The 18,893-nt window shown below is 44.1% G+C and overlaps 1 protein-coding gene across 2 annotated transcripts in view; it reads right to left on the bottom strand.

Moving 5' to 3' along the window:
• Positions 1–3,762: 3,762 nt before the first annotated feature.
• The window catches only part of RASGEF1B (RasGEF domain family member 1B), a 324,638-nt gene continuing 309,507 nt past the window's right edge, over positions 3,763–18,893 (bottom strand). For both annotated transcript variants that reach the window (XM_075929472.2, XM_075929473.2), the window contains 8 exons: positions 17,067–17,162; positions 16,524–16,626; positions 14,900–14,979; positions 12,463–12,558; positions 8,707–8,802; positions 7,582–7,705; positions 6,800–6,872; positions 3,763–5,069 (listed from right to left, as the gene is read on the bottom strand). In XM_075929472.2, the coding sequence (XP_075785587.1) occupies positions 5,045–5,069; positions 6,800–6,872; positions 7,582–7,705; positions 8,707–8,802; positions 12,463–12,558; positions 14,900–14,979; positions 16,524–16,626; positions 17,067–17,162 (693 nt within the window). In that variant the 3' untranslated portion in view covers positions 3,763–5,044. The remainder of the gene's footprint in view (positions 5,070–6,799; positions 6,873–7,581; positions 7,706–8,706; positions 8,803–12,462; positions 12,559–14,899; positions 14,980–16,523; positions 16,627–17,066; positions 17,163–18,893) is intronic.

Raw genomic sequence — 18,893 nt, 5'->3', positions numbered from 1 at the left:
AGCCTAGGGTGGCCCACAAAATCTTCTAGCGTGGGCCTCCCTGGACTCTAGTGTGCAAGAGAAATATCAGTTGCTTCTCACTTTCATGCAGCTCCTGATTTTTTTGTGGCTCAGTGACCTCTGACCCAAACGGTCCTCCACCCCTGCTCTAGCTCTTCCCTGCCTCTCGAGGCTGCCTGAAGAATTGACACATTAAAGCTTGTCAGGTGCTGAGAAAAGCTGCCTGGCTTTCTTCTTGATTTACTTGAGCACGTCCCTCGTATTCTATCTTGAAAATAACCCATCAAAGGTGAGGAAGGAGGCAGGGGACCAAAGATATGAATCCCTCCGGCCTCTACATTGAATTGTCTCTCTTTTTAAAATGGAGATGGTTAAATTAAATGCTTCATCCTACATACCTTGAAGTCGGTGTTAAAGCTCCCAGCGACTGCATGGTGTAGATTCAGGCCCACAGCCTCCTGGGGCTCTAAATCAAGATAGCATGTCTACATGAAGGAAGCCTGCCTCAGACAAATTTTGAGGCTTCCCCTGAAGTGTAGATGTTCTATTTCTAAATAAGCTGTTTTGGAGTAACTATTCCGGATTAGCTTAGTCCGAAATAACTGTGCAGTGTAGACATAGCCTAAAAGAGGCACACTAGCAAGTTCACTCTGTATCACTAATTAATTTAGAAAGCAGTTAGATGCTACAGCTGTGGGCGCTATAGCAACCCCCTACTCAGAGTGTTCTTGCACGGCCGACTCTTACCGAAAATGATTCATTTTTCAGTTCTTGGTGGAATCTTAGTTTGTTTTCAAGATTGAGAGTCTTGGGAGTTACAAGAGCAACAGCGCTGTCTGGTGTTACTGGTGTATTTTCGCTTGCTGGTTTGATCACAGAGGCAACTATCAAACATATTTGTCACACATCAGGTGATGCCTCTGGATCCAAAGCAAGGGACTTAGCCTTATGTATTGGTCACGGAGTGCTCCATGAGCCCAATGACAAGTTCCCGTTTGGAGAAACTGTTCTCTATGGACCCTGAAGGCCCTGGTGGTAACCTTGTGCCCACTGGCGAATTGACCCCAAAGTTCTAAATAAATCACCATTGTAATTTCACTGAAAGTGGCATGGTGCTGTCATTCCCTTGCTGCACTGAACCTCTGCCCTTTTGAGCTGGCATGGATTTTAGTGCTTGGTGAATATAAAGCAACTGAATCCAGAGAAGCTAAGTAAGCAGGTTGAGAATTATTTGCCTTTCAGATGAATAGCATTTCATTTCACATGCTTGAGTAGTTGGATGACTTGAAAACTCCTCCTCTGCTACCTAAATGCCGTAAGATCAGGAGGTTGGCACATGTTTCTGAAGTTGGCCACTGCAGAGAAAGAGTCTCTGTATTCTGTCACTCATTAGTACACACACACACACACACACACACACACACCCCAATGCTTACTAGGTTAGCATCCCTTTTAGGCACTCCAGATCTTGGAATCAATCCAACTGTATTGGATTTGGTAAAGTTAAAATGCCAGTGGGAAAAATTCAGCTGGATCATAAGTGAGCACTACTCCTGTGAAAGCTGTAGTTGTGACCCTAGAGATCAGCCTAGATTTAGAGCCCAATTCTTCAGCTGTCTCTTCCTATTACCATTTAAGAGTGGCTTTCATCCCACCTCCCCTTTCTGATGCATCTATGGAACCCTCCGACCTTTTACCTGGTAACACATGAGCTGCATGGGAGAAGAGAAACTGATGAGACTCACATCTTTATCATCAAAACCTAAAGCTCATTAACAGCCACAATAAGCAGCCTCCAGCTTGCCCGAGGCGATAGAATTTGCATCCACTTCCACAGGAGAGTCTCATGCTGCTGCACCTGCTGCCTGACATCCAGGCAGTGAGGCCTAGCCTCCTGGTTAGATGCATCTACTTCTCAATAAGAACATCACCATGGGTGCGGGAAGTCGGGGCATAGGGGGGGCTGCAGCACCAAGTTTTGGGCATCCTGGCCGTCGGCATAGCATCCACCCAGGGGCCTGGCTGCTGGCCCCAGCGCACAACCCCTTCCCCATCAAAAACTGTTCCAGTGCCACAGAACACTGCACATAGACAACACAGCACCCACACTTCATGCCGTTGCCTAATGCAATTGCTTCTTTTATTTACCAAGGCTTCATTTCAGTGACAGACATTAGAAATGCATGTCTCAGCCAGCCCAGCAGTCTAGCCATGTCACACAATTCATGAGGGGAGAATAAATTATTTTCACAGTGCAGTTGCCCCTTGTTCCACTCTGCCTTTACCTGAAATCAACCCCCCCTCCAAAAAAACCCAAGAGTGGGTGTCTGCAGGCAGAAAGTGTTTCACCGTGGAAACTTCCTTCCTTCCAATATCTTATGATCAGTATTAGTACAGGCAGTCCCCGGGTTACGTACAAGATAAGAACAAACCTACAGTCCCTAAGTTGAATCTGTATGTAAGTCGGAACTGGCGTCCAGATTCAGCCGCTGCTGAAACTGACCGCCAGTTCTGACTTACATACAGATTCAACTTAAGAACCCCAAGTCAGCTGCTGCTGAAACTGATCAGCGGCTGATTCCAGGAAGCCTGGGGCAGAGCAACTCTGCCTCGGGCCTCCTGTAGTCAGCGCTGGTCAGTTTCAGCAGCGGCTGACTTGGGGACGCCTGGGGCAGAGCAGCTGGGGTGCTGCTGGGTTGGTCCAGTAGCACCGCTCCTCGCTGCTACTGGACCAACCCAGCAGCACCCCAGCTGCTCTGCCCCAGGCGTCCTGATTCAGCCACTGCTGAAACTGACCAGCAGCGGCTGAATCAGGACCTGGGGCAGAGCAGCTGGGGTGCTGCCGGGTTGGTCCAGTAGTGCCCAGAGTGGCGCTGCAGGACCAATTGGCAGCGCCCCAGCTGCTCTGCCCCAGGGTCCACAACAAAAGCCTGGTCTGCTGGGGGGGGCGCGCACTAGCTGCACCCCCCCCCAGCAGACCAGGGACACGGGGAGCAGAGCCGCAGCGGCAGTGGGGTGCCGCGCCTCTGAGGCTTTGCTTTGGCAAAGTCTCTGAGGCGCGGGACCCCGCCACGGCTGCGGCTTCAGTCCCGGTGCTTGTGGTCTGCTGGGGACCGTCCCCAGCAGACCAGGGGCACCGGGAGCAGCTTACGAACGGGGCTCTCTCGCCCCGGAGCTCGCAGGTAGCAATCCGCCACCTCGACCTCCAGGGCGAGAAAGCCTCATTCGTAAGTGCGGATCCGACATAAGTCGGATCCGCGTAAGTCGGGGACTGCCTGTATATTTATAAAAGGGAAAACTGTAAAAGTGTTCCCAATATTGTAACTTTTTAGAAATATAAATTGCCTTGGACATTTAAAGGTTCCCCAGAAGTCCGGACAGGACACCAGCTGATGATGGCTGGAAACTAGGTTTGCTAGTTTCAGAGGCCTCCCTTGCAAGAAGGAAAGAATAAAAGGGGGGGGGGGGCGGCGAAGAGACTAATAGGAAAAATCCAATATCTCCCTCCCTTCTCCCATCAACCTTCTTTCAAAAAAACCCTCCCTTCACCACCTAAGCACCTTGCATTTTGCTGACCCCACTGAAACATATCAATCACCTTGTACCATTCGGCAGCTGGCAAATCAGGACAATTTGCCAGTCCAGAGACGATACTTATACGTGGGCTTCATTGCTTGCCTCAGTCAGGATGAAGCAAGGGCCTGTATGGGTAGCTTACAGGGGACAGATGGCAGACGCATCTGAAAGGCTGGAGAACTGCTGCACAACATAAATACATGGTTTTATTGGTTTCTTTTTTTAAATAGTGGCATGGTGTTTACAAACATGTCCCTTTGTTTAGCATGTGACTTCCCATCTAGGGCAGACTAAATTCTACAGTTTCTCTTTATTCCCCAGGATTTTTCCTAGGATAAATACAGTGGCTAAGTATTTGGAGTTACAACAGAGATATTAGATGTGTAACAAAGTGAGCTATTTCACAGTCATAACAATGATAATCCAGGAAGCAAACACAAAAGGAGATTTTTTTTTTGTTCACAGTTATAGTTGGAGATATCTTTTTTGTTCGCAGAATCTTACAATTTCAGTCAAACTGGATTACACACTCCAGTTGTTACCCCCCAAAAAAGCAATTGTAAAAATTACTTAAATAACACAGATTTTCATATTATTTGTAATGCAGCTTGTGCAGAGCTGTCACAAGAAGAATTCAAGAAAACAAAAGCAGCCAGATTGCTCAACTTAATAAAGTAGTAGTTAAGTATGGACATTTAGAGTAACAAAAGGCTACAGTAAAAATATATGAATGTCTAGAAAACAGGTGATAAATAGCTGCAAGAAAAAAAACAAAACACCTTACTAGAAGATGTAAGATAGTCTCAGCTACATAGTTACTGTATTTTTCTAGTGCCTGAATTTCCTACCACAGCACTGATTTTATTATTACTTCTTTTAAATATAACTTACAATGACAATGAGTTTGCCAACCAGCAGCCAACTCAAAAACATTATGGAAAAACAAACAAAAAATAAGTATCATTAAAATGGGAAAGGGGAGTCCCCACAGCAGCCACGGTTTTTTTAATCCAGTCCTATCCCTTCTCGGCAATGCTGACTCAAGCTGAGCTGCTGGCTATATTCAGTGGAAGTTCTTCCAAATCAGATTTGGGATGCAGCTGGAGGAACGGAAAGCCCTAAAATCCAGTACCAAACCAGGAAAGTCTTAGTAGCAGCAAGCTCCAGCAAAACAAAGAGAAATTCCATCCAGATGTTCTGAAATGATTCATACAAGGAATTGGAGATCTTCAAAGGGTTCTGTCATTCCTGTCCTCAATCAATAGCCAAGTGAGTTGTGATTTAACTTGATCTGTCGGATCTCAGACGTGGCCTGTTCTTGTTTTATGTGGACTGACGTGATGTCTCAATTGGCTGCACAGTTCTCATCACATCCAAACCATTCGGTACACACATAAAATAAACCAAACTGGGGCCCTTCCTAGTGCACATCACACAGCAGCGGCAGGAGCAGCAGGCATCTCACATGTTACACCCTGCCTAAAAGTGTTGACCTAAAGAGAGAGAGAGAAAACAGCAGCGCTCAGAATGATGCCACAATTGTCAGAGAGGTTCTGACTATCTTCTAAAATGCTGACCTCAGCTTTCGGCATTCTTGTCATGTGTTCTGGCAGGTTTTTAGGGCCAGACTTGCTGTTGTTCTGTCTCTGTGTCTAATCAGCTTTGGGTGTGTGCATCCCCAGCCATCCATTGGCAGAGTTAGAGCTTTCCCTCGCCAATGGATTGGCACTTGTCACACTGAAGTGTAAAGTGTCCCCTGATACACAAGTGAGAAAAAAAAAGTGCCTACCGCAGAAACCAGGTGAAAAGCAACCGTGTGCTTGCATTGAAAACAAAACCACAAAGAACTCTAAGCCGCAGAATGCTTTCTAGTACACCCACTGGGACACTGAAGAGTGGACAAGAACAGAAAATATTAGGGCTGTCAAGGAATTTAAAAATTTAATCACAATTAATCGTGTGCACTGCCCCTTTGAAACGCTGCGCAGAGGCGGATTTTCAAAGGGGCAGCAATGCAGGAGTCTGGGATCAGCTGGAGTACCCCGCTGACCCCGGCTCCATACAGTGCTGCCCCTTGGAAAGGCCGCCTCAGCATTTTCAGTGGGCAGCACTGTGGGAGCCTGGGGTCAGCTCCGGGCTCCATGCACCGCTGCCCCTTTGAAGCGCCCAACTGGTGCTTCAAAGAGGCAGTGCAACACAAAGCCAGGGATCTGCTGGGCACTCCAGCTGATCCCAGGCTCCTAATGCGCTGCCCCTTTGAAGTGCCAGAGTGGCACTTCAAACAGGCAGCGCAGCATTAACGCCTGCGATTAACGTGTTTAAAAAAAAAAAAGCATTAATCCTTCCGAGTTAATCGCAGGCGATAATGCACATCAATTGACAGCCCTAGAAAATATATTACACCAGGGATGGGACCTCGAGCCAGGGAGGCATGTACTGCCAGCGGGCATACTGGAGAAAATTGAGTCCTGGGCACTTTCCCTGATGGAAAGAAGGGGGGGTGGGGTGCCAGGACTAGAAACAACTGAAAGCAACCCCACAACAGGCTTTGTGAGCTTTTCCCTCTGCTTCCGCTACCAGAGGAACTAACATGAGCTATGAGCTGCTGAGGATGACAAGTTGCTTATGCTTAAGGCTGGCCCTGAATCCTCCATTACAATAAAGTTATTACCAAGTTTAAAGCAGCTGTCCAAACCCTCCAGTCCTGTCCATCCATCTCTCTATGAATAAGAATATGAAAGGGAATGAACTCACTACGCTGGTTCCAGCGCCAGCAGCAGAGGAGTAGATAGGTATAAGACATCCCAAATTCTGTTTTCCTACCTGGATACCAAAGTTAAATCACCCTTTTTCAAATGGAATCAGCCAAACACACTCTCTGGGTTTAGGATCCAAACTCTCTCAGAAAAAGACGGTTAATTTGAACACTAGAGCTCACAGCATTGGTGAGAAAGGCTTTCCAAAACTTTAGAGAGGTTTTACTAAACTGCATTGGGCAGGATATCTGAATTTAAAATTAAGCTACATTCTCAATCCCTTGGGGGCAAGATAAATAAGAAGTGGCTGGACTAATTCTTCCAGAAAATCCAGAAGCTGAACAATGATTTTAACTTGACGCTCTGTCCCATCTGTTGATGTGTATAACGTATCATTTGGTTTGTAACTGTCCAATGCTACATCTCATTCTGTTGATTTACTGACGCCAGTAACCTCTGACACAAACCTTAGAGCCTTCCATCTGTCCTTTTCAATGTGATTCTCAGGACCTTCACTTTCATAGGAAGCCAAGTAAAGTGCTGAAATCAAAGGGAAGAACATCATGTTAGTGCTACTGGCATTCTGAAAATTCACCGTTTTCTTAAAGAGCCCTGCAGCAAAATAAGATTTCTTTATATTAACCAGCCACGAGATTATGGCTCCCCAGTTGCATTACCAAAAGCACACAGTTACTCACAATTGTATTCAGTCAATACTAACAAAAAGGACATGAGAACAAAGACTCTCCTCAGGAAAAAGAAGAAAGCTGAGGAACCTTAAAATTCAAGCGAGTAGAAGTGAGCACTTGTAAAAGAAAGGTCTGAGCTCATTGTCTTTTGCTCACAACGCAAATTTGCTAAGTCCCAATTGCTTTTCTAGCAGCATCCCTAGGTCAAAGCATCCTTAAAGGCAAAGCAAATACATTCACTTTGGATTATGTTTTTGTGGACAAGCTTCCCAATTATTTGTTTTTCTATTCCTTATACATCTCTCTCTTTTTTTTTTTTTTTTTTTTTTTAAACAGATGAAGGGAACAAAGCCACTTTTCAGAGAACACACACAATTTGAAAAGGTCGCTCTTGTTCCTTGTGTTCGTCTGGGACCGCTGTAATTTATAGATCATGTTTAGATGTGTAAATAAGTTCCAGGACTAGATGTCCCTTCAAAAGATATAATTTAACCCAGGAAGACATGGAGCAGTATCTGGCACGTGATCAGTTGAAAAGCAGAGCACACCGGATTCCTTACCATCTTCACTGAACACTGGGACAGTGAGCAAGTGTTGCAGAATCTTTCGGTCCCTCTCAAACGGGCACTCCACTTGCTTCCACGTCATAAACTCACTCACTTGTTTCGCTAACTCCCAAAATTTCTATAAACGGAAAGTGGGGAAAACAAAAAAATCCAAAGATGTATCAATTTTAGCAATCTGCTTGATTAAAAACTTAGAAAAATGAATCTGGGTTTGAAGTAGGCTCATTTCCAGTCAGACTTTCAAGCAGTAACTATCACAAGAGGGATGGGAAAACTGCATTTCTATCCCCTTCAGGAAATCCTAATATTTACATGTTTATTTTGTGTGTCAAATTGATACAACACCCATATTAAAATAATTTTTTTCAGAATGAAAAGTTTAGGGAAAAAGCCAATTTAGATGGTCTAGATGTTTCATTTTCACATTTTGACCCACACCAAACATTTTGATGTTCCCAAATTCAAATGTTTAAGTTTCTCTTTGTTGACCCCCAAAATTTAGATTTTTCCACGATGGAAAGAAAGTTCAATTTTGACATATATATTTTAGTTGAAATTGTGGAAAATGTCATTTTCCAACAGTAAAATATTTTATTTAAAGTTTTTTGATCAATCTTCACGGTTGTTTGGGTCACCCTTAAACAAAGGCATTCCATAAAGGTACCCCTATAAGCAATGGATTGTAGCCACGATGGTCAGGAACTAGAATTTTCATTCCATGGGAAGTTCTGATGTTTCAAAAAGTTAGTTCCAATTTGGAAGGAGAGGCTGAAATATCAATATTTCCTGCAGAACAAAGTTTTGACTTCTAGTATATTAAGTTATATAAATACTTGAAATTCATAATTTAAATTTAGATAAAAATGAATTGAAACTATCAAAACAGATAATTGTGGCTTTTCTACCATCCCTATCAAAGAACGGGCAACGCTGACACATTTCTGCAAAATGTTTTGATTTTGACAACCCCCCTCCCTTTTTGGGGGCAGAAAAGCATTCCATCAAGATTTCTAACCATCTCTAATAATAACTGGTAAACATACTAAACATGGACCTAATTTTGTTCCCAATTAAAGCAGGATCAAAACCATCAAGGTCTAAATAAGACCTTCTACTCACTTCAAAATTGACATGGCCATTTGGGAGGCGATTGGCACAGCCCTCGTTGAGAAAGTAAATGTCTTTGATTAAGAGACTGAAGAAAGGTATCACGATCTAAAGAAAGAACACGATTCCACCATTACTGTGGCAAAGAACTGAGAAAACGGTAATATCACATGTATGAAAAATTAAGTCATATTGTTTAAAAACTGCAAAGTCCACCAGTTTTCCTTTCACCTTGAGGGCATGCTGCATTTTATAATGTTTGAAGTACGATAGATATCATCCCACTCTTTAGTTTCATATCAGTTCCACCTTCTTTCTTTGCCCCAACTTCTTCCATACACTCTGTCTTTGTAAACCCTGTAGTGTTCTCAGAATTGCAATTACTCTATTTTCCTGGCTATTCTTGTCAGTTGAGGACACAATGTACGTTCACTACCTTTGGCGTGACAACTGTCTGCCTATTATAGTGGCCCTCACTTGTTTGACCTTTCCTCACACATGCTTGCAGACTCCAGAATGTATAAACTCCGAGGTACCCACTCCTTGTTTGTGCATTTTAAACAGGTACCTGGATGCTCAAGTTAGAATGCTATAGAGAGCTGAAAAAATGATCAACAGCAATTAAGCCCAAAGGGTTGACGATAGTGCTCCTATATGAAGATGATTTCTGCAACCACAGAAGAATAGTTTTTTCCCCTATAGACTCTGCTCTATGCCCCTCAATCTCCTTTCAAAGTAGGACAAGTAGTAATGAATTTAACTTGCAGCAAGGGAGATTTTGATTAGTTAATAGGAAAATCTGCCAACTATAAGAACAGTTAAGCACTGAAACAGGCTTTTAAGGGGCATTGTGGAATCCCCATCCTTGGAGAACAGGATAAACATCTGTCAGGGATAATCAAGGTATATTTGCTCCTGTCTCACAACAGGTACCTGTCATCCTTTTATAAAGGCTCCTCTTTCCAACCTACACAGGATCACATGACTTTGTCTCAGTCAATGGCTAATAAAAATGGAGCTAGTCAGGAATCTGTCAGAATGATTTCCTGACAGAAAATGCAGTTCCTGGAAAGTCAAAATGTTTCCATGGGAAAACTGAGCAGAAGTACTGCATTTCCTAGACGGCTAATTGTGCCATAACGTGACACAGATTTCCTCATGACCACGCTTTCTATGGCACATTATGGGAGTCACAAGACTGGACTACAGCCAGACCTCCATCTCAAAGGAGACGGAGGTCTGGCTTGGGAACATGACTCAGCTGGAAGAATGGTGACTCCAGGGTTCTGAACTACAGCTCCCATTAGACATCTCTGTTAAGCAGAAATTCTGAACTTTTTTGTCCCAATTTGGGACAAAACAAACGTTGAAAAAACATTGGAATTTCCAAATTTCACTCATCTCTACAAAAAATACAGAGGAATAAACTCTTTGGATTCCTGAAACTGATTTTTCTCCACGGCGTATGCAGGATTTTGGACCTTAAGATCTCACACCTTGATTTGTATTCCAACAGGTTCTTAGTTCTCAAAACCCATATTTTATTTTTAAGTGCGAAACATGGAAGTGAGCAGAATGCATATTAAGTATGCTGCCTTTTAGTTAAATTTATTCTATAAGCATGAAGATTGGGTTTATTAATCCTGACATGCAAAGCCAATGTTATAAAAGTTGATGAATTATTTAGTAACTTGTCTCTAAGTGGGTGCAAGGTTAGCAAGCTACCTGGCTCCTTTCCAAGAGAAATTCAAGGGATTCAACTAAGATTCTGCATTAATGTATGCCAAGTCCTGGTTATGTCTCACACACTGGCTTATTGCAAAGAAGTTGTATCTTTCTTTGCCTCCATTTCTCAATGATATTATAGGCACTCTTGTGTTTCAAGAGAGCATGCTTGGCCTACCCAACCTGTAATTCTTGGCTAGTCATACTAATGCACCGCAGCAAGGCACCTTTAAAGCTAAACTGGTAAAGGCCATACAGAGAAGAGACTTGTGCACTATTAGATTAACACTCATGTTCCCCATTTTGACTCAAGTTACAAATGCTACTCTCGACATTCTCCAGACATTTGAGGGGTCAGACACAAGGTACGGAGTTGACCCTACACAAAGTCAAACATTAGAACAGAGTATTTTTACACAGCTCATAGAATCATAGAGCTGGAAGACACCTCAGGAGGTCATCAAGTCTAGCCCCTTGCCCAAGGCAGGATCAATCCCAACTAAATCAACCCATCTGCCTAAATCTTATTATGCTACTGGGGATTCTGATCCTGTAGGCTGACCCAACATGCACAAAATAAGTAAGAGAACTGGGGTTTGTTGGCACTATTTAAAATTAGTAAAATCCCATGAGATTTGAAACAGTTTGGGGTTTAGTTTGTTGTTTGTTTTTCAATTTTTGCCAAAGCCCAAGAATACTCAGCACTTGAAAACAGTGACAATGCTACTAACCAGTCTACATCTTTAACCCAAGGCACTTTGTGAAAGAGGTATTGAGTTTTTTTCTCTGATCCTGTTCTTTCAGTTATTTTGCCGCAAAAAAACTCTCAGAAAATGAGGCTTTTGTAAAGCAGAATGAAGAGTTTAAAAACACAGCAGCAGTGTGAAATGGGTAGTAGCATTTGTTGCTGTAGGCAGAACAAAGACGGGCAAGACAGACTTTTAGATCTTATTCAAGCTTCATTCTTGGGAAGTTTTAAAAATCCTTTTCTTCATAGTTTTTAAGGTTTTTTTATTAAAAAAAGTAGAGCTTTTGGTGCATCGTCTAGACTATTATTTATTCTTCCCACGTCTAACAGTTCCAATGGGGCACTCGTCAACATTTCCATTGTCTTTCTACCTATTTGAGACATATTAAAATGAGTCTGCCTCTCTCAGTGCTTACCCCGCATTCTCTCTGGAAGGAAGGCATTCCTTGCTCTGTATTCAAGAGCTCCTTTTGCCTCTAGTACCCTAGCAGTTCTCAGGGCTCTTCAGGTTCAGATTAGTTATCTCTGTACCAGCTTTGATTGCCTGTGGATACGCTAACTGGCTTTCCTTGTAGCTACTGGTACTGACAGATACACTCCCAGTTCTTCCCTTCCACAGAAGCACTAGTGCCCGGAGGAAAAGAGGAATGGAAGAAAAAAAAATCAGTGGGGAGCAACTTAAAAAGTGTACCATGTGTGAAATGCTCACGAAAAGAGCCAGATTGAAACTTCTTGAGACTGAATTTCATCTACAGGGTGACACACGGCCTAAGTGGCACCAGTGCCAGCTTCCTCACACTGCCCCGCTGTTCTCCTCAGTTCAGATGAAGAAGGACCGACAGTAAGGACAGCAGAGTCCCTTCCTTTCAGCCCTTGGACTGCCCACCTAGACTGCTGACAACTGCCAAGTGCCATTTGTGATGTTCTCTCTGCCCATGGGACCACCAATCCCACTTCAGGAAGGGCATAAGACAGTAACCCCTTCCAGTTAGTACAAGCCTGTACTGGCCTTCTGATTGAAAGCATAAGATAAAAGAATCTTTATATTGAGCCCTCTGAGATTTCCCATTTATTTCCTTGTGGGATCCCAGACACCATACCAGAGGATCAAATCTTGATCTTGGGGATCCACTCAAGCTTCATGGGTGGACAGAGGCCCAATGTTGAGGCCCATATTTTAAAGGAAGCTGTCCGAGGTTAGTGCCTTAGAATCTGAGTTGCACGAGAACAGTTCAGTACATAGCTTAACAAGCACATTTCATTACTGTCCATTTGCTAAGTAAGTCACAAACTACCTTCTCTCTGCTGCTATGAGCTGTCAAGGACCTCTGAGCTGCTCCACGCAGAGCGGTTCGGTAATTGTAAAAATTGCTAGAAGGATCCATCTGATGCTAGAAGTGTGAAGAAATATAAATAATGAGCTTCAGCGCTTTAGTGCCAATACATGTATTGTGCTTTTCACTTAGAGAGGCCAGTTCTAGCAAGCAAGTCTACTGAATCGCATCACAAATGCCATCTTTAAAGTATAACAAACAAATCTACTACTCTGTTAAATCCTTGCACATTTACAGCACGCCCACTCTCAAATAATGCCCAACAAACAATGCAAACCAGGCTTGCACAGAAGCAATGCTGTGTGTCAGCCAGATTTGCCATCTAACCTCCTCAAAAAAAAAATGTACTATTAACTCAAATGTCAAGGCTAAAATTCTGCTCTCAAAGCTATACAATGGTCTCAAGATTGAGACCAATATTCTGCACTTTCCAGTGTGTGTAATTTGCTGTGACAATAATAAGAGTTGCACACATGTACTGAGAGTCACACTTTCTACAGTGTGAATTGTTTGAAAAATCCCAAAAGGCTCACCAATTAATTCAAGATGCTTGATTCATCTGTAAAAGCAAATCTGAAGCCATAGGGTAAACCACAAATTCATATTTTGGGGCGTATCTAGACTACACTAGATTTTCGAAAGAGGATATGTAAATTCTGCGGGAATTTGCATATCTTCTTTCGAGCTCACTTTCGAAAGTGAAATAATTAAGACGCGGTTTTGTCGGCGAACCCTCCCGTTTGTCAACAAGCCGCATAAACCTCATTTTTTAAAGGAAAGCAGCTTCTCGACAAACGGGAGGGTTCGCCGACAGAACCGCATCTTAATTACTCTCACTTTCGAAAATGCTGCTTTCGAAAGTGAGCTCGAAAGAAGAAATGCAAATTCCCACGGAATTTGCATAGCCTCTTTCGAAAGTCTAGTGTAAGTCTAGATATGCCCTTAGAATGCCCACATTACCTTCTACAAATTAGGGATTTCAGCGAGTAGTCGAGTACTTGACTACCCCATAAGCCTAAACTTATCAGAAAGTCAAGTTGAGTTCTCGACTACCTGCTTCCCCCCCTTACTGCCTCTGTATCAAAGGCAGCGGGGTGGGGGCAGAAGAGAAGAGAGAAACAGGAGCCGGGGCTGGGGGGAGCTCTCTCTCCTCTGGCTGCTACCTCTATCAGAGGCAGCAATGGAGAGGGGAGGGGAAAGGGAGGCTGTTCCGGCAGTAGCCCTGTCTGTGGCAGCCATGGGCAGAGGCTTCTCTGGCAACAGCCCCTGTCTGCAGCCCCTGTTGCTGCTAGAGCAGCCTCTATCCACTGCCAGCCCAGGCCACCACGAACAGGGACTGCTGGACCCAGTGCAAGCTGGGACTAAGCAGTCTGGGCTCGCGCCAGTCTGGGACCACTGCAGCTCTGCATTTTAAATGTAGTGAGAGCTGGGTGGCTCTTACTACATTTAAAATGCAGAGCGGCAGTGGTCTCAAAGCCAGTGCAAGTTGGGACTGCTCAGTTTTGGCTCGTGCCGGCTCTGGGAGCTACCCCCGCTGCAGCCCGCCTCCCTTCACCGACTAATCATGTAGTTGATACAAATTGTATCGACTACACGATTAGCCAAATACTCTAACATTCTAACTTCAAATGTATTGATTACCTGGAGCTCATCCGCAATCAATTAACTTCAGACATTTAAAAGAAATCAACTCCAATGCAGACTCCCTTTATGGGTTAAATTCTACATGCAGACTTGAGAGGAGAATTTTTCTTGATGTACTCACTAGGCATGTGAGAGATTAACCAGTAAGCATCACCCTTCATCACCACCTTCATGGGTGATGCTTAATGGTTCTGGTTAACCATGGGGGCTGGAGCAGCAGTCTCACAGGCCATGCTGCAGGCAGGGAAACTCCAGCCCAGACAGAGCAAAGGTGTCACAGGCAAAGGTTGATCTAGAGGTCTGGAGCACCTCCTCCCCCCCCCCCCACCCTTTAATCAGTTAACTGGTTAAACATCACATGTAACCAGTTAACCAAGTAAATGAGATTTTACATCCCTAGCACTCACTCTTCCATCACAACCAAAACCCCATTGCACACCTCTTAAGCTTCAGAAGAGTCACCCACAATTTCAAGATCCCGTTGTAAAAATTTCAACTAGTTCCAGTGGGTAACTAGACTTTGTAATAGAACAACAAGGTCTAATGAACTGGTGGCTCTTCCAAATCCAAAGGGGCCTCAGGAATTAACAGAGGCTAAAAGTCAGTTCAAGATCTAGTTTGTATGAATCTCCACTAGGGACATGCACACATGACATTTTATTGGAGATCCAATAGGACAGGATCTATTAAGACTCCCATTCCAGAAAAGTCTATCGAGAGCAATGTGGCCCTATTTATCATCAGTTAAACCTACCTCAAGAATGTCAAATTTGGCTGTCTTGACTTTTGCCCAGGTCTTCTTTAGCCGGGAAACCGGACTCATGTTCATCCCAGCTTTATTAGAGAAAGACAATTTGAAAATTAAATAAAAAACAAAACTAATCTAAGAGAAACAAAGTAACTAAGATGCAAAGTTATTCAACTGTGAAAGAGCTATTAACACATGGGAGATAGTCATTTCTAGGTATTTTTACTACCTATATATTTGCAATATAACACAAACAGCAATACCCATCAATTCTACAGGTTATTGACAGGTTTTTCCCTACCCGCCTTGGGATGAGGTTTATGTATTTTTAGCCCCCCCACCCCCACCCTAGCCATGTCCAATAAAGACAGGAGATTAATAAAAAGTGTCCCATTATGATGCTTTAGGATTAGAGTTTACTAAAAATGTGGGTGATGAGATCTGAAAAGTTACCGTATAAAAATCAAGAGCAACATCATTAATCTCTTTAAGATATGTTCAGTATGGAAGTCCATGGGCTTCTATTACATGCAGTGTAACCACCAAGCCAAGCAACATCAGCTACGTCATACAGAAGAGAGAGAGCACTAGCTGGAAATTTAAGAGAGGGGCGGCCCATGCTACCTGCTTACTTCCCCATGAGGTTAAGTGAAGGGTGACCTTTATACTCTTCAGTGTACAGTGTCTTTGGCTATTACAGACAATAGTGGTTTTCAAACTTTTTTTCTCATGACCCTGTTGAAGCAATTGTCGATGTCTGTGACCCAACATAATTTGACTGATGTGTGAGTTCTGGGATGGGACCGAGGAGGAGAGCTTCAGCTTCAGGGGTGGGTCAGGGCTAGGGCAGTGGGGGTGCTAAGGCAGCTTTCCTGCCTCTCCTGGCACTGCAGACTATGCTGAGCCCCAGAAGCAGGTTCCCAGCCAATGGGAGTACAGTGCTAGTGCTCATGCTCAGGGCGGAGGCAGTGCGCGGAGCCCTGTGCGCTCTTTTCTTCCCACACCCACAACTATAAGAGCCAGGCCTGCTGCTGGGCTGCTTCCGGGACACAAAACAGTCTGCAGTGCTAGGACAGGTGGAAAGCCTGCCTTAGCACCTCCCCCCCTGCACGCACGCACACACGCCTGCGCACTCTGCTGCAGCAACAAGACTCGGGGCCCGACTTTCCGCGACCCAATACTAGGCCACGACCCATAGCTTGAAAACCACTGATAAACAATGCAGTTGTCTCAGGCCCACTGTCCAGCTCCTCTTGAAGTTGGCAGGAAAGTAACTTTTCCCATATAAGTAATCCCATTGATTGGGGGCATCAAGGGCCTGCCAAGAAGTAGGGATGGAGAGTATTGACCTTTTTTTAACTATGTAGCAACAAAGCAATTCATTTAAAGACTAAGTTCTCTTATCCTTTCTCTTGTTAATAATTGAAGCTTGAACTACGAAACTCCTTTCTAATCTTGTATAAATATATAACATTACAGAGATTCATCTCCTTCCTTTCCCACCCTCTTGGGTAGTGTAACCAGGAAATAGGCTCCTGTATTTATTTAAGCATCAACTTTTTTTTTTATTTACTGTTTAGATTAGAAAGAAGGAAAAACTCCCCCATAATTCCCCACACCTAATACTCACAAATAATCGCCATTAAGGAGTTAAAGTTGCCGATGTTAAAACACTCCCTGGCCACATCAATGAAATATTCTATCATTCTTGCTCTGTGCTTCTTCTTTACGGGCTACGAGAGACATATAGTACAGTGTCATTCTTTACCAGGAATGGGAAACCCCTTTTGGACTCCAAAAAGGATTGACATTATTAGTATTCTGTTCTGTAGGTGCTGCAACTTTAACATCACATTCTACAAATAAACCAAGTGGTATTCCTTACTCCAAAAAATTATGAGAGGAGACACAGAAACCAAATGAGCTAAGGGACTTCCGGCCAGGGGTGGCTAGGGAAGTATTGGAGGATTTGTGGAAGTTGGTATTGGAAGAAAAGAGAAGAAGATTGATAAACAAGAAGGGACAGAGGCTCTTCTAGACAGAAGGGGCAACCCATTATGGTGAATGTGTCGCTAAGAATGGGATAAAAATACAGTAAAGGAGCTAATGATGATTCATAGCTTCAAAACCAGAAAAGTGGAAAATTGTGCGCCAAGGAAAAGGATTTGCTCACCATGCAGATTTCTGTAGCAACTAAGTAGCTGAGTCTGTTAAACCATTCTACGTAGGCTTCCAGGTTATGGGTCTTCTTTCGATCAGTGTAACAGCTCTGGAGAAAGGGAAAAACACAAACTCGCTAATTTATCTTGAATTCTTCTTGGAGAAAGAGATTCCTAGCCTGCAATCTGGTCACCTGGAGCTTTCACCCAGTCATATATCATAAGGTAAGTAGAGTCAATCACCAAAGAAAACTCAGAAAAATGCAGGAAAGGGAGGTTGGAGACTCAGCATTCGGCATTTCTCTGAGGCCTTCATTCAGAAAAGCACTTACACAGGTGCGCAGTATCAAGCACCTGCTTATAGCCCATGTAAGTGCTTTGCTGAACGATACTTCAGAACATACGTATGTGCTCTGCTCCATCAGGGCATGAGTCAGAACTAAAGCAATGCCAAATCAGAATGTAAGGAGACACTGTGGTGCTGGTTTTTGGATAAGAGATTAAGCGGAGTCCTTCAGAAGTGAAAGTAACTTACATTTCTTATAGGTTCTGTTGTTTCACTCTCACTGACACACACACACTGGTGGAGGTGCTCAGGGAAGGGGACTGGGGGTGGTGGTGTTGCGATATGACAGCACTGGTAAGAAATGTAAGTGTGGGGTGGAATGGGGGTGGGCTCAGGTCAGAGGGGTGGGGATGCAAGGAGTCATAGTTAGAGTGTGTGAGGAGGGCTCAGGGCACGGAGCTGGGGTAAGTGTGGATCCAGAGAGTGCAAGAGGGAAAGAGTGCTCTGTAAGGAGGATGGGGCTCAAAGATGCGTACTAGGAGGCTGCCTGCTGTTCCCTTTTGTCACTCTCAGGGACTGAGGGGGAAGCTCACAGCATGGGTCACTGACACCTCTGCCCCATCCCCTCCCTTCTCCAGGGTTGGGGTGTGTGTGAGGGAAGGAAGGCTCGCGACTGGAGCAGTCCCAGACCAGTGTGGGGAATGCACCCCCAGCCGGCCTCTTTAACCTGCCTGCCTGCTGCTCAGCAGGAAGCTTTGGGAATGCACCACACCTCCTCCTGCAGTCGAGGGACCCAGCCAGCTGGCACTTCCTTGCTGGAGCAATGCACTGACATGACCGCTGGTCCTGACCACTCATTTGGCATGTCAGTTCTAGGCCCATCTAGCACATTACATTCTGCCTTCTTAAAAGTCTCTCAATTTCAGTTGGAGTCATATTCTTCCTTTCCTATTCTGTGCTCTTGCACAGTGCACTGAAACAGTTCCTACAATTCATCCCAGGGTGTCGGAGTATCAGTGGGTGGAGAGATTTTCATTACCTACAGACAAGCATTTCAGAATCCCAGCTGGATGTAAGCCATTATGTTCTGTTTGCCACATTTCAGGAGAACAGGTAATTACAGTATGAACTACATGATTTGGGCTCGGTCAACATGCGGATCATAAGCATCTCCGGAACGTGAGCAAAAGAGATAACAGCTCCAGCACAATTAGTTAAAAGCACAGATTGCCTTTGCTCTTCATTCAACAATTCAGAATTCTCTTCAGTACGCCTCGTACTGTACCTGTGAAAAGGACCGCAATTGGCCTGTCCTCACTTTCTTTCAAATAGCTCAATTTCCTAAAAGGACAGGAGGGGAATAATGGATGGGGAAAGTGAGTGTCGTGAAGGTTGAAATTCATTTCATCTTCACTATAGACCACAGAATGGATGGTCAAGAGAAATTATTTCCAGGGCTAGACACTCAGCTGGTGTAAAAATCAGCAAAACGCCACTGACATCATCTAAGCAAATGGGAGTTTGCTTGCATGAGCAAAGACAGAACAGGGCCTGG

Source organism: Pelodiscus sinensis, chromosome 4 (assembly GCF_052426305.1).
Source record: "Pelodiscus sinensis isolate ZL-2025 chromosome 4, ASM5242630v1, whole genome shotgun sequence".
Classification (NCBI taxonomy): Eukaryota; Metazoa; Chordata; order Testudines; family Trionychidae; genus Pelodiscus; species Pelodiscus sinensis.
The sequence above is the reverse complement of the archived record's forward strand: the minus strand, read 5'-3'. Positions and strand labels throughout refer to the sequence as shown.